Source organism: Budorcas taxicolor, chromosome 14, assembly GCF_023091745.1.
Source record: "Budorcas taxicolor isolate Tak-1 chromosome 14, Takin1.1, whole genome shotgun sequence".
NCBI lineage: Eukaryota > Metazoa > Chordata > Mammalia > Artiodactyla > Bovidae > Budorcas > Budorcas taxicolor.
Window position 1 is genome coordinate 21,464,659 of NC_068923.1, and position 27,249 is coordinate 21,491,907.

The window sequence follows — 27,249 nt, forward strand, 5'->3', positions numbered from 1 at the left end:
CCAGGGTTCGAAATCGCATCTCTTATGCTTCCTGCGTTGGCAGGAGGATTCTTTACCACTAGGGCTTCAATGAAAAAAAGTTCTTTCATATGGTTTCCATGGAGAGTCGGAGGTAGGCTGGCCCCACCCTAGGCGGTGACTCCCTCGTGCCGGCCGGGGCGACTGCCGTGCAGACACTAACGTGCACAGGTCATCCATTATTGCTGGGCAGAGGTCAGCGAGCTCAGGCCAGGGGGAGAGAAAGTGGCCCCGGGGGTTTGAGTTTTCACCCCCACCCCCAGGAGGGACAGCACTTTGCACACCTCACAGGTGACGGGAGCTGGTGGAGCATGAGGCTGGAGCTGCTACAAGCCCACAGGCTTAAGTGTAATAATAATAACACCATAGGGTGTTGTCGTTGTTATTTAGGGAGGGCCCTCCCTGCTCCCCCATGTTTAGGAAAAGCAGCTAAATAGCAATGATGCCTCCTGCTTTCTCAGATTCAAGCTGTCTCTCTCTTCCCAAAACACCCAGCAGTCTGTTGCCGGTTAGAATGTTCTGGAATCAGACCCCGTCCCCCGCCTCCACGCGTGATCTGGGACTTGCCACCAGTTCACCCACAAGTGCCACCTGCCCGTGTCTGTCCTCTGGGTAGAGAAGGGCTTCGACCCCATAGGCTTTGCCTGACGATCCTCGGTCTCCTCCTCTGTCCCACAGGAAGCTGTAGGTTAACCCACGTGTGAAGTGTCTTAAACTCAGTGCAGGGCGCACAGTGGTCGCTGGGTCCGAGCCCGCCCTCCTGTCTTCGCTCTAGAGCAGGAAGCCGGCTTAGCGATCAGGCAGCGTGGAGCTTTCATGTTCGGTGTGGAACAGGAAGCCTGCACCCTCGGGTCCCCCGACTCCCCCCACCCCCGGGACTCTGAAGGTGACTGCTGTCCCCTCTGCCCTCCACGTCTCTGTCGCTTCTCAGCGCTCAGCGTTCACTCTGTGTCTGAGCTGAGCACGAGGCAGGCTCTCTCCTTAGATCTTCACGCCCTCTCTGTAAGACTGAGTTTCGTTTTTTTTTCTCTCTCTTTTGGCCATTTTTCAGATGAAGAAACAGAGGCTCAGAGAGGTTAAGGGACTCCCCCGAGATCACACAGCCGGTAAGTGGCAGAGTTGGACTTTGAACCCAGCTCTCTGACACCAGAATCTGTGCTCTTAATTGCCTTGTTTTCTGTGCCTTAAGCTGTTGGATCGTCCTCTTCCACCTGAGTGTGGGAGATCTGTGCCTTGGTGACTTTCATTTCTTCCTGTGCTTCCTGCAGCATCCAGAACAGAGTAGGCTCTCCATGCCTACAGGGCGTTTAGAAGGCAAGCCTTTCTGATCCTACTTGGTTGTACAGTGTTCAGGTAATGGGGTGTGTGTCTAATCACTGAACTGTCCTGGTTAACTACTTCCACTTTTTGCCACGTTCAAATACATCAGTATCTCCAGTATTCTTGCCTGGAGAATCCCATGGACAGAGGAGCCTAGGGAGCTACAGTTTCCATGGGGTCACAAAGGGTCAGACAGGACTGAGTGTCTAAGACACACAAGTTCATCAGCGTTTCCAACAGATACAAATAAGAAATGCGTTATACCCCCTTATTGTAAAGATCAGATACCCTATGTGCGGACTGTATCCATAGACTGTTTGAGGATGAGTGGGTCCTTTTTTGTGTGATTCCAAAAGTAGGATCCGTGGTGGGACGGAGGGCAGGGCGGTGAGTGCAGGCTGAAGCCCCCTGTTCCTCCCCCCGCATCTGAATGGGCTCCCACAGGGTACTGATGCTGTCCCCCAGCCTTCCTCCTGCAGCCTCGCCTTGGCTCTGACTACACCCACTTTGCGTCGGTCCTCCTGCTTCTCACGACTCTTCTCTTCCATCTCCTCTTTCTCATCCTTGAAACCAGTCTCTGCCTTTTCAGAAGATTTCCTGGAACTCATCTTTGAGAACCCTTTGAATATGAACAAGCCCCATTTAGTAGCATGACCATATGCAAACTACCTGATTTGGTCTCCAAACTCCTCAAAGAAAAACCCTGGGGTTGGAGTGGAAGTGGGTGTGATGTTCATAGGCCACCAGTGTGGACCTTGGGTGTGGTCTGCTAACGGTTTTGGTTTTTGAACCCCCTTAGTGGTAATGAGGAGGCCCAGCAGCTGGGCCAGGGGTCCCCCCCCCAAGCCATGTGACCCAGAAAAGCTGAGTTTCAGTAGCTCGTTTCTGCCTGGGTGAGATTCCGTTTAAAGAAAACATGAAAACCACAATTGATGTGCTTGTCCGGAAGTCTGGAAAGCTGGTTCTAAGCCTGGTTCTGCCACATCACCCAGTGTGGACTTTACTAAGTCCCTCCTCTTCATGGGGGCCTCAGTTTGTCCATCTGTACAGTGGGTTACGGACCAAGTACAGCTAAGACTGACCCCCGGCTGTGGTTTCTCAGCTGCAGCATTGGTGAGCCTTTGATGATACTCTTGCAGATTCCTGGGTTGACAGGGAAGAGCCACGGGGGCAGAGGACTGAGGGAGATGTGGCGTATGATCAAAACAACGCTGTACCCTGATCAAGACAGCCCCAGAGCCAGGTGCACACGTGGGTTCGGGGATGAGCCTCCCGTGACCGACAGAGGCCATCTCCCCACTCCAGGGAGGTCAGTCAGAGGCTCAGACCAGAGCCGTGGGCCCCACAGCGGGCCAGGGGCCTCCGCACAGGCAGTGTACCTACATCATATTCCAGCCACAGAGGGACTCAGCAGGCAGCTCTCACACCTGCAGACCACACCTCTGAGTGCCGTACAAATACACAGTGCGGTTTTGTAGTATTTTGGGGTTTGCTGCTTTTGCAAAAACCAAAGGAAGTGTAGGCTGGGCTCTGACTTCCTCTCCCTGAGGATGGCCGATCTGCTTGGGCGGGGACCAGCAGAGCTTAGCGAGGACCAGAAACCTCCAGACACAAGGTCCAGAGATCAGAGGGCACCTGCTCCCACCCCTTCACGGGGTCAGGCCGACTGAGTTGTCATTGGAATCATCCCATTCGCCGTGTGAGGACACCGAGGCTGGGAAGTGACCGAGACCCCTCACTCACACTGTGCACACACCAGAATGCACCTCTGCTCCCTGAGCTTGGACCACCTCTCACCCTGCTGTCAGTCCATACGGATAGGTTGAGGCCCCAGTGTGGTTCTCAGCGAGATCGACACAGCAGTGAGGGACACTGGTGAAGTTCCTGCCCCCCTGGTTGGTGGGGAGACAGATAGACAAAGAAGGAACTCGGATGCAATGGGGTGTCCTTCTGTGATTAAGGCTGTGAGGGAAAATGCAGCTGAACAAAAGGGCTAGTGACAGGAGTGATCCCTAGAGCGATCCTGTCTTAGGGTGATCGGAAAAGGCCTCTCCAAGGAGAGCGACTAGGCAGAAGCATGCTTGCAGTGAGGGAGCGAGCCCTGTGGGCTCCACCCTAAGACAGTCTAGGTGGAGGGAAGAGCATGTGCAAAGGCCCTGGGGCAGGGCATGTGCTTACTGTACCTCGCACCCTTGGCATCTGATGGTCTGGGTGTTTGCCTTCCCACCTTCCCAGCAACACAGCTCCTAATCATCACCATTATTCCCTCCATCCGTCACCTCCACGTGTCTAGGGCTGTGGCAGGGAGTAGCTGTGCATGGTAAGAAAAATCAGAAAGAACTGACTGGAGCCGAGGGAAGGTGCGACTATAACAAGAAATTGCTGGTCTCATCCCTTCATCTTCTGTGCACAGTTCACTCCTGGGTGGCTTCTCTAGGGCCTCAGTCAGTAAAGAATCCGCCTGCCATGCAGGGACAGGAGTTCAACCCCTGGGTGGGGAAGATCCCCTGGAGGAGGGCATGGCAAGCCACTCCAGTATGCTTGCCTGGAGAATCCCCATGGACAGAGGAGCCTGGTGGGCTGCAGTCCCTGAGTCTGACACCACTGAGCTATGAAGCACAGTGCACAGTGCTCTTGGGTGACACTTGAAATAGTTTCACCTTCTTGCTCTGCATTTATTCTCATAATGCATGTTTGAACCAAGACTGCATTTTCAGCATGCTGTGGTGCACTAGTTCAAGCTCATCTTTCCAAGCAGGGCAGGAACCTGGACCCCAAAATCACAGGAACAGAGCAAGAAAGTAGGCTGGGGCTGCCCTGTGACCTCAAGCTGAGCGCAGGAGAGGAAGTTCCAGCGCACGGAGCAGGGCCCAGGGTAGGGGTGGGGGCGGGGGCCTGGCCATTAGCGGGCTGTGATCTTGAGCAGACTCTGTCCCCTCCGGGCTCCATTTGCTTCCTGTGCATCCTTGTTGGTGCTGATGCTTGTCTAGCTCCTTCCGGAGTAGCTCACAGCCCGGGTGTGCCGGAAGGGACATGCTTTGGGAATGAGGGACACCAGCTTCTAATCTCCCTGCTGCTACCACATTTACCACCTTGGACAGGTCACATCCTCTCCTAGAGCCTTCATGTCTGCACCTGGGGGGAGGAAAAAGTGGAGAGGCCTGATCCTCCCTGTGATCCTCTGCGGTCTTGAAATGCCACGAGCCTTTGCCTCCAAGGCAGGCAGCAGCCCAGCCCAGGGACAGAGCCTTCTAGCAGCGCCCCTTTGATTCTGTAGACCTGGAGCTCTCAGCGGAGAGGTGACCAGTGAAGAGGGCACGACCTTGGCCGTCCTGCCTGAGGCATTCAGATTAGAGCTTCAGATAGTCCTCACCTCCCCCTGATCTGAGACCTGGGGCTGCAGAGCCAGAAACTCATTTACCGGAGCAGAGGAATATGTCTGTTTCTTCAGGGCCCAAAAGGACTTATTAAGTCTTCCATGAACTGAATTTCATTCAGCTGGAAAAAGAATAATCAGAGAGCAGTTCTGCCTGGTTAGTTGAACGTTTCTCATAAGAAAGGGTCACAAAGCTCCTGTACCATGAGGCTCAGCCCTTCCTGCTTCCTCCGCAGGGAGCAGGCAGCCTGGTGGTCGACCAGCAAGCCCATCCATGTCACTGGGCTAATGACTTGTCCATCTGCCCATAACAGGCCCCCGTGAGGGGCCAGGGCCCAGGGCACCAGAGACACAGTCTGTGCATTCAGAGCACTTAAGGCTCAGTCAGACAGTTTTCTACATCTGGTCGAACTCTAGAGAGTCTGTGACTGAGTTCACTCTCAAGGTCACAAAAATGTGAACATTCAGAAACTCTCACTTTTCTATGTTTTCTGGTTTCCACAATGTTTACTCCAAATTCACTGACGCAACACATCCTTTGTTTACTAACTAAAGCTAATGTCTGCCTCTCCTTTAATCAGTGCAAATTTTCTTCTGGTCCATTCCATTCCATCCAGTGCATCCTAGCCTCATGTGAATTCTGGGGAAAAGGAGGGGCGAGGGCACCAGGGAAGTTCCTGGGAAAGTGGCGCTGGAGACATGGAATTCACCAGCCGGGAGGGGACAGGAAACAGCCACTCCATCAACAAGGGATTTGGGCCTATAGCAAAATACTTTAAGATATGGAAAGTAAGCTCTGGGGTTTGATTTATTCCACTTACAAGCTAATGGATGTATGGTCTGGGGTTTGATTTATTCCACTTATGAGCTAATAGCTAACTTGTTAGTGTTTTGGGGATGCTGGCAGAACATAGAGGAGTCCTAGGTCAGAGATAAGAGACTTGTGAAGTGGGGGAGACCCTACTCCTTTCATGCCTGGAGCCTCATCTCAGGATGGGTTCTTCTATACAGTCAAAGCTGTGGTTTTTCCAGTAGTCATGTATGGATGTGAGAGTTGGATCATAAAGAAGGTTGAGCACCAAAGAATTGGTGCTTTCAAATTGTGGTGTTGGAGAAGACTCTGGAGAGTCCCTTGGACTGCAAGGAGATCCAACCAGTCAATCCCATAGGAAATCAGTCCTGAATATTCGTTGGAAGGACTGATGCTGAAGCTGAAACTCCAGTACTTTGGCCGCCACCTGATGCGAAGAACTGACTCCTTGGAAAAGACCCCAATGCTGGGAAAGATTGAAGGCAGGAGGAGGAGACGACAGAGGACGAGATGGTTGGATGGCATCACCAACTCAATGGACGTGAATTTGAACAAAGTCTGGGAGATGGTGAAGGACAGAGGAGTCTGGCATGTTGCAGTCCATGGGGTCACAGAGAGTGGGACACAACTTAGCGACTGAACAATAACAGCAACATAACTTAGTCAATAATTTCAGAGGTTGAGTTCAGGAAACAAAAGGGAGTGAAGGTTCTTGGTACCATTTCCTAGGTCATGGCTTATCAGTAGGCACTTATTCTCTACACCTGTTATCTACCTGTAAAACAGAAAGGAAATAAGCACCTAGGCATACACGTTGAATCAGAAGACCTTGTGCTTATTATTTGCATTAATGTGAGGAAGCAAACTCACCCTGATAATTCAGGCTTCTAGGTTTTGGATTATTTCTTTCTTAACTGAAATTGAAATTGTTTGAGTTGCAGCTCTAGTTCACAGCACACATGCAGACACTTACGTAGAATTCACCTGCCAGGATCTTCCCTGATAAAGATGCTGGTCATTCACTGGGAGAAGGGAGGACGTGAAGGTAAAAAGGGTCAGGTTCCCAGAGAGCAAAAGAATAGAGCAAGAGAGAAAACAGCTGAGGCAGCGCCTCTTCAGATCTTGCCCCAGTGGACGGGGGGAAAAAAAAAAGCATCATCAAAAGTCCATCTAAGAAAGAAATGGAAAATTTTATTTGAGCCAACCTGAGGATCACATGTTGGCTTAAAACTCAACATTCAAAAAACTAAGATCACGGCATCTGGTCCCATCACTTCATGGCAAATAGATAGGAAACAATGGAAATAGTGAGAGACTTTATTTTTTGGGGGCTCCAAAATTACTGCAGATGGTAACTGCAGCCATGAAATTAAAAGACGCTTGCTCCTTGGAAGAAAAGCTAGGACCAACCTAGACAACATATTGAAAAGCAGGGATATTACTTTGCCGACAAAGGTCCATCTAGTCAAAACTATGGTTTTTCCAGTAGTCATGTATGGATGTGAGAGTCGGACCATAGAGAAAGCTGAGCGCTGAAGAATTGAAGCTTTTGAGCTGTGGTGTTGGAGAAGACTCTTGAGAGTCCCTTGGACTGCAAGGAGATCCATCCAATCTGTCCTAAAGGAGATCAGTCCTGGGTGTTCTTTGGAAGGACTGATGCTGAAGCTGAAACTCCAAAACTTTGGCCACCTGATGTGAAGAACTGACTCTTCTTCAACACAACTGAAGCGACTTAGCACGGCAAGAGGATCATAACCCAGGAGACAGTCTTTCAGAAAACTCGGAGGACTATTCCTCATGTTAGAAGTCAGAGCACAGTTATACACATTTTAGAGACAAAAAGTTCTACGTCAGATGACATATTATGCACAGTTTACACAATCCAGATCTACACATCCAAAGCAAGCAATGGGTTATGGGTCTTCATGAACCCTCACAAGATTAAGAAGAAAGGTTATCTCCTGAGGAATCTGGTGGCCCTTGATGAGATGAAGGAGAAATCTTCTAAGGAAGTGAAAGAAGGTGAAAGTGTTGTCGTTCAGTCGTGTGTGACTCTTTTCAACCCCATGGACTGTAGCCTGCCAGACTCTATCCATGGGATTCTCCAGGCAAGAATCCTGGAGTGGGTTGCCGTTTGCTTCTCCAGAGGATCTTCCCGCCCCAGGGGTTGAACTCAGGTCTCCTGCACGGCAGGCAGATTCTTCACCCCCTGAGCCATCAGGACCTCCCATCTTTTAAGCAGATCTGGTCAATACAGATGTGAACACACACACTAAAATGAGTGTTAGTCAGGCTTCCCTGGTGGCTCAGATGGTGAAGAATCTGCCTGCAATGCGGGAGACCTGGGTTCGATCCCCAGGTTAGGAAGATGGTCTGGTTAATAGGGACGCACAATCCACACTATAATGGAAGGAGCAGGCCCACATGGACAAAGATAACCTTTGTGTTTCAATTTTTCTCCAGAGGAAAATTTTCTCATCTTGCCGTAAAACAGGCTTGATTTCGTTATCCATCACTCTTACCCTGTATTGTATATCTGGGGAGGGCTGTAGTTACCCCAGTGTCCCTCCCACAAACTCCACTGGTCCCTGTGTCAGCTCAGGATACTCAAACACAAGGATGTGCATTGCCCCATGGCTGGGTGGGGTCTCCCAGCTGGCAGAAGAGAAGCGCTGGGACTCTCGGATGGAGACCCTGCCTGGGGTCAGGTACGCTCTACCAGACCCCAAGACAGGCCTGGACCCGCCACCCCAGCCAGCCTCTGAGACCCCAGGGCAGCAGCCAGCCTCTTTAAAGCCTGCTTCTCACCATGGCATTTCAGGAAAAGATGAAAGGAAGTCTGTGCTTTAAAGCAAATTAGGCAGAACGAGAGGGTTTCAAAGTGCCACGCTGCCCGAGTGGGAGGCTCTTTAATGGGCAACCGGGGACAGGCCCCGCAGCCTCCCGCCCTCAGCCTGGGGAGCTGGAGCAGAACGGCTTTGTCCCCAAGCACCTGTGGCCACAAGGGGAGTATTCACCATCCGGGAGGGGGTGGTCAGCATAGCCCACTCTTTCCTGCCTTTCTGCTTGACTTGCCTCCCCCATTGCAGAGGACGGGTAGTAGCTGTGAGCACTTTGTAGGGAGGAGTGGGAATGGGAGTAGGGCCTGAGTGGGTGTGTGACCTTCCAGGCGGCATGGATGCACCCACGGTAGGGGTGTTGGGCTCCAGCTAGCACTCCAGTTGTGAGAGCAGCTCAGGCTGGGGGGTAGACGCTTAGGTGCAGAGCTCCTAGATCACCTTTTAGCGTCCCTCTTTCCACATGTACAGCCTTGGGCCAAATGGCTTAACCTCCCTGAGCCTCCATTTTCCTTATCTGTAAAATGGGCATATTAATAGGTTCAGTACGTTCACAGGAAGAAAGCTAGCTCTTAGACCAATCCTGAGAGGTACACTCAACACACAGTCAGGGCACAAGGTATGTCTGCTCTTAACAGGCTCTGTACAGAGGAGGAGTCAGATAGGCTACTGGCCCGTGTGGAGGTCAAAGCTCGTCTCTGTCTCATTTCCAAGGCTTGGGTTTTTACGGTTCCGATTCTGCACACGAAGGATCAGTGTAGTCAGGGTGGCTCGTCACATAGCTAATCATGCTTTGGAACTTCAGCCCTCTGTCCTCTTTCTACTTCTCTCACAGGAAACAGAAATTGGCCTGAGTTCTCTGTCTCCATCCCCTGCTTGCCCGATGGCTGACCATGATCGTGTGCTTTAACTACTTGAGCCCCTTTGGTCAAATAAGGCCTTGGACAATGAGCACTTATTATTAGTAGATGGCATTCATTAATTACAGACAGTGAGATACAAGGCCAAGGGGCCAAAACTGGCTGTGGGCATCCCTCACATCTCCCAAGGGGGATTAAGATGCAGGGCAGGGCCTCCCACAGGCACGGCGGCCTCAGGAAGGCTCTGACCCTCGGTTGCATCTCAGGCTCATCCCTGGCCAGGTGCCCTTGAACAAGAGCCCTCAGCCTTGACCTTGACAGAGGCAGCATCACCCCCTCACGGCCTGGGAGAGGCGCCCAGCTTGGTGCCTGACACACAGCTGTGGATGTTAGAGACAGGTCCCCTGCCCCTTCCCTGACACACACACCAGCACTGGTTTCTCTGGGACTCACCAGCTGTGGGAGCAAATGGGGAATACTCACTTGGGGATCCCCCTCTCCCATGGCTCCAAGCCTCCCTGCTGCTCCGGGCTCTGAGGACTCCTGCCACGCCCTCCACGTGCGCAGGTTGTTCCTGGTCTCTCTGCTCTTGCCCGGCTCTCTGGGCCTCTGCTGCCCACAAGCTGCCTGATCTCAGCCACCCCGGGAGCTCGCTGCAGCCCCTGACACCATCCTTGCGCATCTGCTCAGACAACTTTGCTCTGAGTCCTCCCGGTGGACAGCTGCACAGCCCCACATCAAGGGGGCAAGGTGTCCCTCCTTTCCAAGTTCAGGGCTTGGGAGGAGGCCCCACATGGGTGACTTGGGCCCAAAGCGCTGCGGGGTTGAATACACAGAGCGGCCCCTCCTCTCTTCCCAAACAGGGCTTGGCCAGGGGTGGGGAGCTGGGCCAGTTTTATCCCAGTCACCCCACTGGACACCATGACAGTCCTCTGACCCTTGACTTCCAGGGATGGTTTGTGCTAGACATGTGCTTTTCTGGGGCCCCTGCCCACCCCAGAACACAGGTGGATGCTGGGCCCCTTGCCTCTTTGGCCGCTGGGTTTATCCTGCAATCTGAACCCCCATTCTGGGCATCACCAGAGATCAATCCCCTCAACCCCCTTCAGGAGCTGATTGGATGCTCCTTGTTAATCATTAGAATTCAGATCTCCCCTTGAAGTCAGGGGGCCTGGGAGGAAGTCAGGGAACCCCCAGCTCTTTAGAACCAAGGGCAGACCCCCGAGATGAGGGTGTGGTGGGGGCTTCACCCTTCAGAATCGCCTTTCCTTTGTCGTGACTTCTCCGCCACCCAAATCAGGGAAACCCCTCTTTCTTCTGGGACCTGGTGTCTGTCTGGAGGTGCCTACACAGGGCAACTCCTGAGATTCCTGACCACGTTACACACTTTGGATATTGTGTGCATGTCTTTGGACTCTGATTTGAGCATCCCTCAGTCTACACACATAAGGAGATTTGTGGATTTAAATTCCCTTTTGTGCAGCTCAAAGCATGAAAATTGATCTAGCTCCTTCTCATATGACCCTAATCCTGGTTAATCGTGTTTCTCACGGGTGCTTCTCCAAACTGCCTGCTCTGAAGTCCAGCTGGTGCGTCCAGGAACCTCTGCTTTGTCCTCCAGCTCCCCAACACAGGAGCAAGCAAGAGGTACTAGGGTGAGGAGAATTCACAAGTCCTAGAGAGGATTCCCTCAACCTGCCGCACTTCTTGGGTGTGCAGGAAATGGGCAAAGTCATTGCAGGAAGGAATGGAGAAAAGTGAAGTCCCCCAAAACGGGCTTCCCAACGCACCAAGATGGAGGCAGGGCTGCTCTCCAGACTCCAGGGGGTGCGGTGTGCACACCGTCCAGTCCAGGCTCCACGTGCTGGTTGTGTGGATGCCTTCTGCTGCTCACAGACCATCGCTGGCTCCCCATTGCCTTCATCCCAAAGTCTGCATTCCTACAGACTTCCATCACTGGGCCCACGCCTACCACAGTCACTCCTAAGGGTACTCCGTTTTCCAGAACTGTGCCCCCCATCACCACCAACTCACTGTTTGGAAGCCACCTGGTTTCCGCCACTTCTCCAATCGCCTCCATCAGCCCCAGGGCCCCTGCTGTGTTCAAGGTCCAGCTCCATGCCCACCTCATCCACAGAAGCTGTGTCCCTCCTCCCTTCGGTTGTTACCAACCTGCCACTTCCAAATCCCTGGGGACCTTGGGATTCCCTCCTTCGTGATGCTGGCCCCTCATGGGCTGCTGCCCAGGCGGGCTTCACTATCTAGCAGTGAAGACAGGTGGTGGTGCTCCGTGAGGTGTTACAGGTGTCCTCACGTGCCCAGGTGAGAAGCCAGGAGGGTGGCATTGAAGAGCTCCTCCATGGTCATGTGACCGCAGCTCTGCCCTGTACCAAGGAGGTGATGATAATACTACCTTCCGCAGACGACTTGTGACTGTCTCGCTCACACCTGGGCTGGTTCCTAAGAAGCCACATGTCTTTGAAGGGTGTCCACCCTGGAGAGCCTCTAGGTGCCTTGCCAGGTGTCCAGCAAAGAAAGTGTCAGATACTGACACAGCTGGATGGGTGGGTTGTGTGAATAGACGGGGAGATAGGATGAAGGTCACTCCCCGTGGCCACCAGATCTGGTTAGGGATGTTCTATGAGCCTTGTTGTTCAGTCGCTCAGTCGTGTCCGACTCTTTGTGACCCCATGGACTGCAGCACGCTACGCTTCCTTGTCCTTGCCCATCTCCCAGAGCTTGCCCAAACTCCTGCCCATTGAGTCAGTGATGCCATCCAGCCATCTCATCCTCTGTCACCCCTTCTCCTCCTGCCTTCAATCTTTGCCAGCATGGGGTCTCTTCCAACGAGTCGGCTTTTTGCATCAGGTGGCAAAAGTACTGGACTGTCAGCTTCAGCACCAGTCCTTCCAATGAGTATTCAGGGTTGATTTCCTTTAGGATGGACTGGTTTGATCTTCAGTCTAAGGGACTGAGTCTTCTCTAACACCACAGCTCAAAAGCCTTGGTCCACAGGAAAAACAATGAAGATTCTGTCTGATACCTGGATATTTAAGTCCAGCAGAAGTCAGAGAGTTGACGAGTGGGAGACAGCCGGTGAATCGTTCACAGACAGGGCCTCGGGAGTGGGTGGGGTCAAATCCCAGGCACCACCCAGAGCAGTCAAGGGCTAAAGGGGCCTGGGCCTGTGACTCACCTGTTATCCAGCAGGAGGCAGCGTTGGGAGGAAGCTGGTGGGTGTTACCCCGGGAGCCTGGAGGCAGGGCTTGTTAGGGTGCCCCCTGGTGGAACCTGGAATCTGGTGAGCCTGGAGCCTGCATGGCACCCACAGGGACGCCCACCCCAGTGCTGTCCCTGCCCCGGGCTGTCTCATTGGCCGGAGGAGGGCAGGGAGGCTTCTTGATGGGTGAGTCCCGGGCAGCGTTGGGAGCAGCGTTGGGAGGATTCCAGAAAAAGCCTGAGCCAACTTCCTGAGAAGCCCTCCGAGCTGCCGTGGCTGTTCTTGAAGCAGCTGTTTCTCTGGGGAGAGAAAGGGTAGGGGCGGGGCTCCATGGGGGCGGGGCTCCCTGCGGACCACACCTCCAGGGGATGATCTTTGCAGGATGTACAGGGTCCCTTCAGAGTGGGGCATCCAGGGCAGGTGAATGCCAGCGTGATTCTCAAGGGCGTGGTGTGGCCCCTGGGGATGAAAACCCATGGGGTGTTTCTCATCCTGGGGCTGAAGAGGACTGAGACCCGCAAATAGAGCCATCGCATGAAGAGGGCCATTGACAGGAGCCAGAGGCCGCCAGGTCTTGGCTGCCCCACGGGGGTCGGGAGGGGCCAGAGCCGTAAGCGTCTGGCCTCAGCCTCCATCCTCCTTTCAGTCTCCTGTCTGTGCCCGCACGGCCCAGAGCCAACCAGCATAGGAACTCACGGGTGAGGCCCCAGGGCAGCCCTGGGCACAGAGCAGAGTGCCAGGAGTGGAGGTAAGGAAAGCCAAGGTGCCCAGCTCACCACTCGAGCCCCCGGGAGGCCGGGCCACACAGCTTCGACCCTTCCAGGAACCCAGGACCGGCCGGGCAGGGGCGGTGCTGCGCGTGGGAGGTGCCCTGCGGGTGCCCCAACCCAGAAGACTGGCAAGTTGGGACCCTCCAGAGCCTGACCTCCCCTCTGCTGCAAAGCCTGCAGAGACTTCCCCTGGCCCCTGGTATGTGGCTCCAGCCCTTGCCTGACCCACCCCCACCCCTACCCCATCTTGCATCTTCCTCTCTGGGTTTCTGCTCAGCTTGACCGTCTCTCTCAGTTCCTGCCAACCCACCTGCTTTCCTGACAGGCCTTTGCACCTGCAGCTTCCTTTGCCTGGAGGCCCCTGTCCTCTCTGCCCAGTTACTGGCCCATCCTGTGGTCCTCTGGCCGTTACCACTTTCTTAGGGGACCCCCGACTCATCCCCGGCTCTCTCTTCGATCACACGAAGCAAAGGGTAACAGATGGCTCTCCAGAGGAAAAAATCCAATACAATAGATGTGTGTGTATATTGAGAGATTAAATTTTAGGAATTGGCTCATGCCATGTGGGTGGGTGGTGGCGGGGGGCATGGGGTTCCCTGGTGGCTCAGTGGTAAAGAACCTGCCTGCCAAAGCAGGAGATGCGGGTTTGATCCATGGGTTGGGAAGATGCCCTGGAGAGGGAAATAGCAACCCACTCCAGTATTCTTGCTGGGAAATCCCATGGACAGTGGTGCCTGGCAGGTTATAATCCGTGGGGTCGCAAAGAGTCAGACGTGACTTAGCGACTGGAAAACAACAACAACATGCAGCGCGGGGCTGGCAGATTCAAAATCTGGGTGGCAGACCTACAGCCTGGAGACTCAGGCAGGAGCTGATGATGTAGTTGTGGCTGATGCTGCAGCCGTAAGTGTGAACTCTATATGGCCAGCTGGCAGGCTGGAAATTTAGGCAGGATTTCTGTGTTACTTATCGTCACAGCCTGTTTGCTCTCCCTGAGACCATCTCTCAGGCCTCACCTCACTCAAGCTGGGCTGCTCTTGGATGATGTTTTCTGGAGCGATCTGGGTCTGGCTGCAGCCAAGGCTGGTCCTTCTTGAGCCAGGGGAGAGAGAGACATACACAGAGCTAGTCTAGGTCCAGGCTGGGCCACATGAGCCTGGCTGCCGACTTTGTGTGTGACTCAGAGGGTGGGGCTGGCCGGGAGATGCTGACCAGGGAGGAAGCAAAAGCTGGGAGACGAGAGGTCACATCTGCCCTCTGCCAGGCCCGGAACTGGCTGCACGCAGATCCTCATGTCGCCGCTGTGGTGTGGTCACTGTCGGTCTCCCTCAGGTCGGACGTTACGGGGGGCTCAGGGCGGGGCCCCCACCTGCTGCACTCCCCCTCTCCCAGTACCCCAGCTCCTTGGGATTCTGTCCCTTGACAGCTGTGGGCCTCTGTTCCCACCTCTGAAAGATGGAGCTGGTACCCAGCCCTAGAGCTGTGACTGTCCAGTACTGTGGGTAAACAGGGTCTGCCAAGGGACAGCCTCCATAAGCAGGCGATGTGCCCTGATGACGGATTAATCAGTGCCTGATGCGGCCCCCTCAGCCCCTGCTGGCTCCTTTCCCTGTCCATCCCAGCCCGTGATGCTCTCCACCCTCCTGCCTCCGGCAGGTGTGGAAACAGCCACGCCAGGGCAGCTGCGTGAACAGAGAGGGTTCCTTCTAAGGATCCAGGCAGTCTTAGAGTCAGGCGCCTGCTCCCCTTTCGGCTCTGGACTTTGCCATGTGTCGTTGGACGCGTTGCTTCCCCTTTCTGAGCTCAGTCTCGGCGTCTGTTCAGTGAAGTGGGCAGAAAGGAGAGGGCCAGGTGGGGGTGTTAGATGGCGTTCCTTGCGGGAAACCAGAAGCCGCTGGAGGATGTCAGAAGTCAAGCCCAGCATTCAGGGAGTGCTCACTGTGTGCTGGGCGCAGACCCCTGAGCTCTGCCTGCACTGATTGGAGCCTTTCTCAGCCCAGCCCCATGAGGCGTGTGTGAAGTGTAAAGCGAAATGAAAGTCTCTCAGTCGCGTCCGACTGTGACCCCGTGGTCACATGGACCTTGTAACCCGCCAGGCTCCTCTGTCCATGGGATTCTCCAGGCCAGAATACTGGAGTGGGTAGCCTTTCCCTTTTCCAAGGGATCTTCTTAACCCAGGGATCGAACCCAGGTCTCCCACATTGCAGACGGACTCTTTACCAGCTGAGCCACAAGGGAAGCCCATGAGGTGGGCACCGCCTTATCCCCAGGTGATGATGAAGCTTCACTGAGGCAGAAGCTTCAGAAAGATTTGGTTCAGAGGATCTGGGGCTTAGACAGACATTGGAAAGGTGATGGGAGCCGTGCCCTCAGGTATATCAGTCCTGATGCTGAAGGCTGGAGCCCAGAGGCCAGGAAGCCACAAGAAGCCATCACAGGGATTCCCTGGTGCTCCTGTGGTTAAGAATCCACCTGCCAGTGAAGGGAATACGGGTTTGATCCCTGCTCCAGGAGGATCCCACATACCAAGGGGCAGCTAAGTCCATGCACCAGAACTCCTGAGCCCGCTCCCTAGGGCCCCTGCTCTGCAACAAGAGAAGGCACACAAGGGGAAACGTGTGCACCATGACAAAACGTAACCCCTGCTCGCCACAACTAGAGAAAGCTGGAGCACAGCAATGAAGACCCAGCACGGCCAAAAATCAGATAACATTTTAAAAGTAACTCTCAAAAAAAAAAAAAAAAAGATGCCAGCTCAGAGTGTGGAGATGCCCTGCAAACTGGAAGGTGGAGGGAGACAGAGGGGTTGGTCCACAGAGCAGCCTCCACCCCCACAGGAAGGAGGACAAGCCTACCTCCATGCTGATTATCCATTATTGCAGAGCCCCCTGGTCAGGGGAAGCTGGGAAGTGTCATCTCTAACCTTCCAGCCCCTACAATGCAGAGGAGAGAGCAGAGACAGAATCCCCAGCCCAGAAGATGCTAGCCGGCAGGGACCGTGCAAGCAGGAAGAATCAGGATGCCCTAAAAGCCCTCGCGTTGCACACAGGTTAACGCTCCAACAGTTAACCCTTTGAAGAGAGAAGGGCCCCGTGAATGACCACAGATACCCATTACACTCTAGCCCATGCATCGCTCTGGGACCCTCCTCCCTGCAGATCCTCAGAGGTCCTGGCCAGCAGAGCAGGAAGAAGTGAAGGGCTGGTTGTCCCATCCCTCAACGCATGGAAGCAGCTAATGAAGCGAGTCGGAATCATCATTTTCCTCATTCCCCTAGTTTGTCCTTTCATGCCTGATTTCACTCAGTCTTTTCAATAACCCCGCCAGTAAGGCAAGCCAGGGAATCTGTTGGGCTTTTTACAGATGAGGAACCTGAAACTCAGGGAGGGAAGAGAACTGACATTTATAAGGAGCCTGCTCTGTGCCCTCAAACCAAGCTGCTCGCTTTTGTGCAAACCCCTTTATCCCACAGCAGCCCTGCCTTCAGGCGTTACAAGCCTCGCTGTGGGCTTCCCCGGTAGCTCAGGGGTAAAGAATCTGCCTGCAGTGCAGGAGATGCGGGTTCGATCCCTGTGTGAGGAAATTGCCCTGGAGGAGGACATGGCAGCCCACTCCAGTATTCTTGCCTGGAGAATTCCGTGGACTGAGGAGCCTGGCAGGCTACAGCCCATGGGGTCACAAAGAGTCAGACACAACTGAAATCAGTGAGCACGCACACAGTCCCACTTTGTGGATTCAGAAACCAAGTGTCCGAGAGCTGCAGTGCCTTATCCCTGAGAACAGAACTGGGGATAGGAAGAGTTAGGATTGAACCCAGGTATGTCTGGGCCATTTTTTTATTCCAACAACCCACTGGCCATGATCCACTGGCACAGAACCAGAACAGATGGATTCCAAGTGTCCAGTGACCAGCGGCTCCAGAAGAGAAGCAGAGAGAAGCAACTCAGTGTTGAGCAGTCTCAAGAGGTGAGGAGTGACGAACAGTAATAATGAAACGAGATGAAAATGGGGTGCAGGACTCCCAGGTCATCTGAAATGAAGGGGCCTAGAAGCAAAGCAACAGAAACCTCAGGAAGAGGGCCATTATTCTGGACCTGTTTTATTCCTTTCGAGGCATTTGGCAGAATTTAAGTTGCATGGGACCAGAGCCTAAGGAAACAAGCTGAACACAGCAGCTGAGAGATTGAAAAGCTAGACTGAGCTTTTGACAGTCTCACAGTAGAGGGGAGATAGAAACTGGAAGTGAGAGAGTGCATGGAGGAGGCATGCCTCCAAACTCATAGCCCTCCCAGCTTTCCTTTAAGAAGGACTATGCCCTGGGCTTCCTTGTGGCTCAGTGCAGGAGACTCTGGTTGCATCCCTGGTCCTGGAAGATCCCACAGGCTGTAGAGCAACTAAGCCCATGTGTTCAGTCACTCAGCCATGTCTGACTCTTCATGACCCCGTAGACTTAGCCCACCAGACTCCTCTGTCCATGGAATTTTTCAGGCACGGATGCTGGAGTAGGTTTCCATTTCCTACACCAGGGGATCTTCCTGACCCAGGGGTTCAACCTGGGTCTCCTGCACTGGCAGATGGATTCTTTACCACTGAGCCACCAATAAAATGGCTCAATAGTCTAGTAAAGGTGGAAGTCCACTAAAGGTGGAAGCAATTCAAATATCCACGCATGGTAGTCAGTCGCTAAGTTGTGTCTGACTTTGGGACCCCGTGGACTGTAGCCCACTAGGCTCCTCTGTCCTTAGGGATTTCCCAGGTGAGAATACTGATGTGGGTTGCCGTTTCCTTCTCCGTGGGAGAAGCCCCCGTGCCACAACTACTGAGCCTGTGCTCTGGAGCCTGGGAGCTGCAACACTGAAGCCCACAGCAGGCATGGCCGCTGCAGTGAGAAGGCCGTGCAGCACAGCTAGAGAGTAGCCCCCACTCGCCACAGCTAGAGAAAGAAAGAGAGACTGAAGTCGCTCAGTCTTGTCTCTCTTTGCGACCCCATGGACTGTAGCCCACCAGGCTCCTCCATCCATGGGATTTTCCAGGCAAGAATACTGGAGTGGGGTGCCGTTGCCTTCTCCAAGGGATCTTCCCGACCCAGGGATCAAACCCGGGTCTCCCGAACTGCAGGCAGACTCTACCGTCTGAGCCACCAGGGGAGCTCACAGCTAGAGAAGAGCCTATCAAAGCAAAGCATAGACCTAGCATAGCCAAAAATAAAGGAATACGATATTTTTCTTAAAAGAAGAAAGGCTATTCCTTATAAGTAAGGGCAAGCCAGGAATAACTAGTCGTCATGAAGACTGTGCGGCCTGGTTGTCTGGTCACCAGCTGGGACAGGGGGCATGTATCTGTGCTCTGCCTGCCTCCAGGGGCAAACAGACTCCTTCCTGTCTAAGGCCCGCCTTGTCCTCAGCTGCTACACTTCCGGCCTGCGCTCTGTCCACTGTTAACCAGGCATGCTAGGAGACAGAACCAGATGACCAAAGGGAGAGAAGGAGAGAAAACAGACAACAGAAATAGACCCTCATCTCCTCCAGATGTCACCAGGGCAAGACATGGTTTTAAAATAACCGTGATGGATCATTGCAGGCAGACAGGCGACAAGGTGCAGATTTTCACCCAAAAACTGGATCTTATTTAAAATATTACTCAGGTGGCAATTCTAAAACTGAAAAACTACAGTAACTGAAATAAATGTAGTATATAATTTAAATGGAGATCCAGGGGATCTTCCCAAGCGGGAAGTTTAGCAGGCATTAACCAAACATTCACAAACCCAATCTGTCCATTCATTTGGTTTGCCAAGTACTGGAAGCAGTTCTTCTCTTAGTGGCTGGTAATCACCACTATCTCCCTACTGTTGCGGGTGGAGGAGAGGAGGGTAGCTTCATTAGGGACCCTCCTTCAGGGAATCCTTTCTGAGTTCTTGAAGGGGCACTGACTTGTGTCAACTTTGAGGGGTGATCCTGTAGGACCGTGACACGCACCTCCTCTGTGCATCCCCCAGTGAAGTTCATCAGTCATGTCCAACTCTTCGCGACCTTATAGACTGTAGCCCACCAGGCTCCTCTGTCCTTGGGATTCTCTAGCCAAGAATACTGGAGAGGGTTGCATTTCCTTCTCCAGGGGATCTTCCCAACCCGGGGATTGAATCTGGGCCTCCCGCATGGCAGGCAGACGCTTTACCCTCTGAGCCACCGTTCCAAATTATCCGTCTTTTCTGTGCACCTCCTCCGTGCGTCCCCCAGAACTCCTGTCCGTGGCTGAGACATGGCTGCCTCTCTGCAGACAGCACTGGGAGCTGGGTCTGCCTCCCCTTCCTTCTCCTCGTCCTTGTTAGGGGAGGCGTAACCAGCCTTCCTTGCTGTGCACTTGGCTCTGGGAGATCTTTGGCCCGTGGCGCCTTGGCCTCGGTCCCATATCAGGGGCCCTGGCTGGCGTTCCCCGTGTGTTGCAGGCTGCCTCACTTAATAGAGAACAGAAAGTCACGCATTCTTTGTTTCTTCACTGGGGCAGGGGAGAAGGTGGGGGGGAGGGCTGTTCCTACTTTTCCACGGCAGGTTTGTTCCAGGGCTTTTGAGGGTACCAGCCTGGAAGGGTCTGCTGGTAGGTGGGTTTAGAACCAGCACCCTGGCCTCGGAGATGCAGCTACCAGGATGTACCAGATGAATGGATGGGAGGAGGGTGTCACGGTCCCCCCTGCCTCTGCAGCTGGGCCTTGCCCTCTGTCCCAACGCTCACTGCCCCCTCCCTCCAGCATCAGGGTAGAATGTTAATACCTTTCGTGGAGCTGGGACATTGTAAGGGACCTAGCTTCTCATTCACAGTTGTATTTGATCAACATCGTTCAGTAATTATCTGTTTCAGTGAACTGATGCCCTTGGCATCAGGATACAGAGTTCATAAGAGCATCATGGGCTCTGCTCATTACAAGGACAAATGTAATGAGACCTTGTGAGTCAGACCCTCCAGTGAGTCTCCATGTTGCTCAGAGACACTCAGTCTTGATCCTAGCTTCTGAATCCCACACACCCTCTTCCCCACCCACATGCATGCCCCTCTTGGGTCCCAGGACACCAGCATCCTCTCTCTCAAAGGTGCTGGGGCCTTGCAGGTGCCTGGGAAGTTCCCACTTTAGAATCTTTCATGATGGATCCCTGCCACCCAGCCCAAAGCCTGGCACAGCACAGTGCCCTGGCAAATACGCATTGAGTGAATCAGTTGAATGGATAGATCGTACCTTGGTTGATAGCCTCAAGAAGTGGGCAGAATCTGTGTTGTCAGCTCCATTTTCCAGTTGAAGGGGTGGTTCAGAGAGGGTCGGGCACTTGTTCACTGTCACACAGCAAATGGGGTTGAGCAGCCTGGTGAGAATCGCTGTCTTCAGGCTCAGCCTGTGCTTTTTGGCCCAGCTCTCCCCTCTGACTCAGTGGCTCTTTCCCTTCATCTACGTCTGCGTCCCTTTACACCCTGTGGGTTCCCGATGTCAGGGCCAGGACAATGAGTGGGACTGAGTGTCCATCCTCACGAGCACCCAGCTCAGGGAGGAGACAGACAAGCACACAGCACAGGCAGAGAGGAGCCGGGATGCAGCGGAAGCCAGGAGAGGCCCCCGCTCAGGCCAGGCATGGGCAGACCTCCCTCCCAGAGTCAAGGGAGCCAAGCAGGGTGGGGTGGATTTTCTGGATGGTGGGGACGGCCAGGCTGGGTGCCCGGAGGCCAGAACAACTGTGACCTGTGGATCAGTCATGTTGCTTCAAGTTACAAGCAGTCTGCTTTACACAATAAAGGGGATTTATTCTCTGATGTCACTGAAAAGTCAAGGCCCAGGGAGGGTGGCAGCCATGATCAAGTAGGGACTTAACACCGATCGCCTCTTCCAGTGAGGGAGCTAAGTGTCTGGTACAACTCCAGACCTCACATCCAAGCAGCAAACTGGCCAAAGCCAAAGAACATCTCTTTCCCCCCTCCTCTGCAAAAGTCAGGAGTTTTGCTCCAGATGAATTAGGCTGAGTGCCCATCCCTAGACCAATTACTGCAATAGGAGGGGTGGGAACCCTCTGCCTGCCAAGTTAAATCAGAGTCCGCCCTTGAGGATAAGCAGGTTAATCTGACTCAGATGACAGAGCTGGTTGCTGGACGGAGGAGCAGGGGATGGCTGGAAGGGACGGCTTTGCACACCATTAGGTTCTCCATACAAGTCACGCTGTGACAAGTACAAAGTGGAGCAGAAGGCAAATGGGGAGACCTTGCCCCCTGGGCTGAGGGCTCGAGGAAGCAGTACAACACGTCTTTTCCCCTGGCTATCTCCAGGACAGCGGTGTGGATTTAATCTGATTTTTGAACTGCCCCAGATTCTTTCTACCAGATTCTTTCTACCAGAAAGTAATCAATCTTCCTTTCACTGTCACTTCCCTGGGGGTGTGGGGTAGGGGGCGCCCGGAAATCCAGCTGGTTGACAGCCTACACGATGGGATGGCGAACGTAATTGATCAGATGGATAGAGACAGGGGCATATGCTCAGCAAGGACCAAGGGGAGTCAGGTTCAAGTGCAGAGGTGTGACCACAGCTATGCTGTGCAGGAGCCCAAAAGCCAGGGAGGTGTGGGGACTTGTGTTACGAGTCTCTGAGGCGTCCCGGTGTGCTTTCTCTGAATAAATGGCTCCCGGCTTTCTCTGTATCCCTCCAAGTATGGTCATCTGGGGCCCAAAACGGACAGGGTGTCCATCCAAGGCACACTCCTGCCCTGTTCTTGGTACCCCAGCCCCTCCAGGTGCATGGACTCAGAAGGTCTGGGATCCAGACTCAGATCTCACTTCTTCCTCTCCCCATGACCTTGGGCAAAGCCACTTAATCTCTTTGAATCTCAGTTTCTTCTTTGGATAACTTGGGAGACCCCTATCTGGGTGACAATATACTTTGTTAGTTGAGGAATTAGATATGCATAAATGCACCATCCTTTCTGGCTCTTAGTGGCTCATCCAAGAATATCCATTCATACACAGAAAATGGCAAAGGAAAGTTTGTGTGTGTGTGTGTGTGTGCAGTCATGTCTGACTCCTTGTGACCCTGTGGACTGTAGCCTGCCAGGCTGCTCTTGTCCATGGAATTTTCCAGGCAAGAATACTGGAGTGGGTTGCCATTTCCTTCTCCAGAGGATCTTCCCAACCCAGGGATCGAGCCTGAATCTCTTGTGTCTTATCTTCATGGCCCATCCCATAAGTGGTGGTATTATTGTCCCATTTTACAGAAGGGAAAACTGAGGGTCAGGAAGGTTGAATAAATTGTCCCAAACCATTCAGCTGGTAAACCAGTACTTGAACCTGGGCCAGGTAGAAGTCTGGGCTACCTTCTAAGAGTAGCATTTTGGTGGTTGTTGAACTTCAGAATCCAAGAGGGAGTGAAGGAGAGAGAAAGTAGCTTGTGCTCAGCAAGCTCTGTGTGCCCAGCACCGTACGTGCATTATTAACTCATTTCACAAACTTTGGTCGAGTGCTTCAATGTACTAGGTTCTGGCTGCAGGGAAGATGTGGGGGGACACCTTCCGTGTCTCTTGGCAACCTTGCACAATAGGCATTAACATCCCACTGTACACACGCACGCACTGAAGCTCAAAAGGTTAAAAAATTGTCACCTGCCATATCGGTGGTGTCGCAACAGAGCAGAAATGGAGGAAGTGGAGAGAGAGAAAAGAAGGGAATAGACATTCATCCTGTTTTCTTCCTCTTTCTCTGTGTAGATGACAGACAGCCCCCAGTGCCTTCATCAAGCCAGCTGCTTCCCCACCACATCTCTGGTGACAGCATGGGCAAGACCCAGTTCTAATTAAGGATTGTCACGCACCATCCTTTCCAGAGGGCGGTGGCAGAAACTGCTTCCCTCTGTCCCGCACCACGGCCTTTCCTACGACGTCTTCACCTCCGAGGGACCCTGGACTGTCACAAGGATTAATTACCCCGCCACCCCCTTGGATGGGAAAAGAAATCACGGTTATTAAGTTTTGATTAAAGCTTCATCAAGAGACGTTATCGGCTGTTTGAAGATTGCTGATGAAACAGGCCACTTTATTTCCTGAAAAAACAAATTGCACGCCAGCAGAGCCAACCCACCACGAGTGGTCCACTTAGCCTCTGAGTATTGCGGGTGATGTCCGGCACAGCCTGGTGGCCCTCAGCCTGCAGACGTGGCCGTCAGGAGGCTCTAAATCTCCCTGGCCGTCCCTGTCTTGTCCTGCCCTGTGACTGAGCCTCCATCTCTGGGCTCTTTCTTGGGAGTTCTTCCCCAGTTAGGCCTGGTCTCCTCCAGCCCATCCCTGCCCCGCCCCCTCAGGAAGGCAGAAAAGGCGACCATGAGGAAAAGAACTCTCAAGGTGCTCACGCTCCTCCTCCTGTTCATCTTCCTCACCTCCTTTTTCCTGAACTACTCTCACACCATGCTGGCCACCACCTGGTTCCCCAAGCAGATGGTCCACGAGCTCTCGGAGAACTTCAAGAAGCTCATGAAGTATTCCAACAGGCCCTGTACCTGTGCTCGCTGCATCGGGCAACGCAGGGTCTCCTCCTGGTTCGACGAGCGGTTCAACCAGTCCATGCAGCCCCTGCTGACGGCCAAGAACGCGCTCCTGGAGGAAGACACCTACAACTGGTGGCTGGTGAGAACCGGGGCTGTGGGTGGGTCTCGTGGGAGGTGGGGTGGGGGCTCCTGACGGCCAAACGCTCAGTCCCTGGCGTGCAGTTGGGGCCCTGCCAGGCGCTTGGTGAGATTCGGAATATTAGTCATTCATTCATTCAGCATCTATGCATTGAGAATCCACTCTATATAAATCAGAGCCGAGGGTTCTGTAGGAGTTTCCGGTGTCTGCCGGAAACAGGTGACGTAGAAGATGGCTTGAAGCTATAGACGTGCGTTCCATCTTGTTTCTGGAGGCAGAGTCTGAGATCAAGGTTGAGATCAGCAGGGTTGGTTCTTCTAGAGGCTCTGAGACACCCCATCTCACACCTCTCTCCCTGCTTCTGAGGGTCGCTGGTTGCTGCAAATTCCTTGGCTTGTACACACATCCCTCCGGTCTCTGCCTCCATCTTCACACAGACCCCTTCTCTGTGTCTTAAGCACCTATCTTCCTTCTTCTGTAAGGACACCTGTCACTGAGTTTAGGGCCCACTCTGTATTCACGAAGACCTCATCTCGAATTCCAAACTACATCTGCAAAGATTGGTTTTCCAAATAAAGTCCCATTTACAGGTTCCAGGGGTCAGGACTTGGACATATCTTTTTAGAGGCCACTATTTAACTATTACTGAGAAGCAAAAAAGACAGACTCCTCCTCTCATGCAGTTATATTCTGGCAGTGAGAGATGATAACAAACAAATAAGATAAGCTCAGATAGAAGTGCTCGGAGGAAGAACAAAGGGGTTTGTGATAGAGAGGAGCTTAGGGCAGAAGCCTCTATAAATGGGGTCAATGGGAAGGTCTCTGAGGAGCCAGGACTTGAGTGGAGACTAAAGGCAGAGAGGAAGCAGGCTGTGGAAGGATCAGCAGAAAGTGCGGTAGGGCACAGGGACAGCAGGTGCAAGAGCCCTGGGGCCGCATCAGCTTGGTGTCTTGGGGGGTGGGGGAGGTGAGTAGAAGAGCTATGTGTGGCCGTGAGCGGGGGTTGCTGCCTCTAGAGGTCTGGGAGCGGGCAAGACCCAAAGCGAAGAGTGTGGCATTTGTGTCTAAGTGCAGCAGAAAACTTCAAGAGTTTTAATCAGGAGAGGTCCATGGTCTGACCTAGTTGTTTGAAAAGTCACTCTGGGTTGTCAAATGCAAAATGGATTGAAGGAGAGTGAAAAGTACCCAGTCATTCAAGATGTATTGAGCATCTAGTAGATGCCAATATATTTAGATGGAAAAAAGCTTTCCCTTTCTAGGGATGGTGGGAGAGAAGGGAAAATGGACAGTCACAAGACTGAGTGATGGGTAGTAGGCACCCAGGGTCCCTGGCTTTTGCTCTTAAATTCCTATATTATATCAAGAATGATTCTGAGGAACTTCATCTTGCTGAGTTTCAGATTGAAGTCATAATAGTCTCCTCACTACGTTTCTCTACAACACTGCAAACATTAGGTTTTAACATTTTTAGTTATTTGCGCTGCTTTAATGGGCAAGGGGTAATGAATTCACATTTTTTGCAGCATATACGAAGGCTGCATATTTTCTCACATGGCTGTTTAACATTTTATCCGTTTTTTTTTAATGCCTACCCCAGTGCTTGTCTGCAGTCCTTCTTTGCTGGAGTTTAGCCCCTGGTGGCCACTTGGTAGGGACTTTGCAGGGGAGGAGGAGAAGTGAGAAGGGGCCTCACCAATAGAAATCAACAGAAAGGAGCAAGCCTTTCCAGCTTCTGGGCTCCTTGACAACACACAGACCACATGTTTTGAATAAAGAGTCAGGACACCACATCTGACAAGCACTTCTGTCCCTCCAGGCAGAGACACAGAATACTGGAATCAAAACCATCCTGAGAGCTCCCGGGAGGCACCATAGTACTGCCTAAAGGCCCCCAGGCATCCAGGACTAATCCAGATCTAGGATGCTGAGCACAGAGCCCGGCCTTCCGAACGTGACGAGCCTGGCAGGAAATGCCCTGCAGGCTGGGGGCTGGCAGGGGGCCACGGAAGGTGCTGGACGCGTCAGTCAGAGGGGCTGGGCCTAGACTGCTCTTCCCCTCTGGCCTGCTGCCTCTTCTCCTGTCTCCAGGTCGAGGTGAAGGACTTGACTGAGGTCACCCGGCCGTCAGTACAAAGCCAGGCCTGGGGCTGTGCCGTCTGCCCCCAGGCACCGTTGTTTTCTGCCTTCTTGCCCACTGCGGCCTCTCCAGACCCACATGGGAGCGAGGGCAGGGAGGCTGGACCAGGGATGGAGGCTTTAGGGGCTGGAAGCTGACAGCCCACGTGCCTTGGAGATCACAAAATCCCCCACGTCCTTCATATCAAGGTCACGCTGGCTGTCTCAGTTTCTGCCTCCAGGCTCTGCCCTAGGACACGAGCCCTACCAGCAGCGGGCAGGCCCTGGTTGAGCCCTGACTGCAGACGGGGAAATACACTACAGTCCTTGGAAACTAGTCAGGAGAAGGGGAGGAGGCGACTTTGAACCTCTGTCCCACTCTCTTCTGTGTGCTTGTCAGCAGCCCTCTGGGACTTTGCATTGTCATTTCCAGAAGACAGAGAAATCAGGAGGTCCTTTCCCAGGGAGGACGGACGCAGCAGGGTGTGACCGGCCTCAGCTCCCCAGGCCAGTGAGGGGACGCTTTAGGGTGCTCATCCCCAGAAACACAGCTAGATCCCCCGCTGCCCCCGGTTCTGCCCGCTCTGCCCTCCCCCACTGGCCTGAATCTTTCCATCTCTGGACCTCAGTTTTCTCTCCTGCCAATGAAGGTCGGGAACAGAGCCAAGATTCCTGGAGTGTGAGCTGGGGCCCGGGGGCGTGATTCCTGGTGATACGGGGGCAGGGCCTTTAAGACCATCGCGTCAGGCATGGGTTGGAGGAAGTCATCCCTGCTTTAATTCTCTTTCCATCTTTGGAGTTGCAAGGGTTACATGTGCCCCCTTGTTTCGTGATGCAGCCTTTTAACACCTGCCCGTCTCAGTTCTATTAATAGTGAAGACAGGGCGGCTTGCCTGGGCAAGCAACAGGATGGAGCTGGAAGTGAATAAGGTGATTTTGTTTTCATCGTATTGGATAATTACTTTTTTACTTCTGCCAAGTAACTCTTGGCTTTCACGTGTGGCAGAGATATGAGATTGCCTTTTAAAATAAACTTACTCTTTAAAAGCAGTCAATCCTAAAGGAAATCAACCCTGATCATTCCTTGGAAGGACCGATGCTGAAACTCCAATACTTTGGCCATCTGATGAGAAGAGCCAACTCATTGAAAAAGACCCTGATGCTGGGAGAGATTGAGGGCAAGAGGAGAAGGGAGCAATAGAGGACAAGATGGTTGGATGGCATCGCTGACTTCATAGACATGAGTTTGAGCAAGCTCTGGGAGATGGTGAAGGACAGG

General features: G+C 53.2%; 1 protein-coding gene across 6 annotated transcripts in view; it reads left to right on the forward strand.

Moving 5' to 3' along the window:
• ST3GAL1 (ST3 beta-galactoside alpha-2,3-sialyltransferase 1) overlaps positions 1-27,249 on the forward strand; it is an 86,163-nt gene that overhangs the window by 47,209 nt on the left and 11,705 nt on the right. For 3 of the 6 annotated variants that reach the window (XM_052651471.1, XM_052651476.1, XM_052651472.1), the window contains 2 exons: positions 1,070-1,124; positions 22,944-23,855. In XM_052651471.1, the coding sequence (XP_052507431.1) occupies positions 23,553-23,855 (303 nt within the window). In that variant the 5' untranslated portion in view covers positions 1,070-1,124; positions 22,944-23,552. Of the gene's footprint in view, positions 1-1,069; positions 1,125-1,286; positions 1,372-22,943; positions 23,856-27,249 lie in introns of those variants that run through there. The other 3 variants (XM_052651473.1, XM_052651474.1, XM_052651475.1) reach the window with 2 other exon arrangements.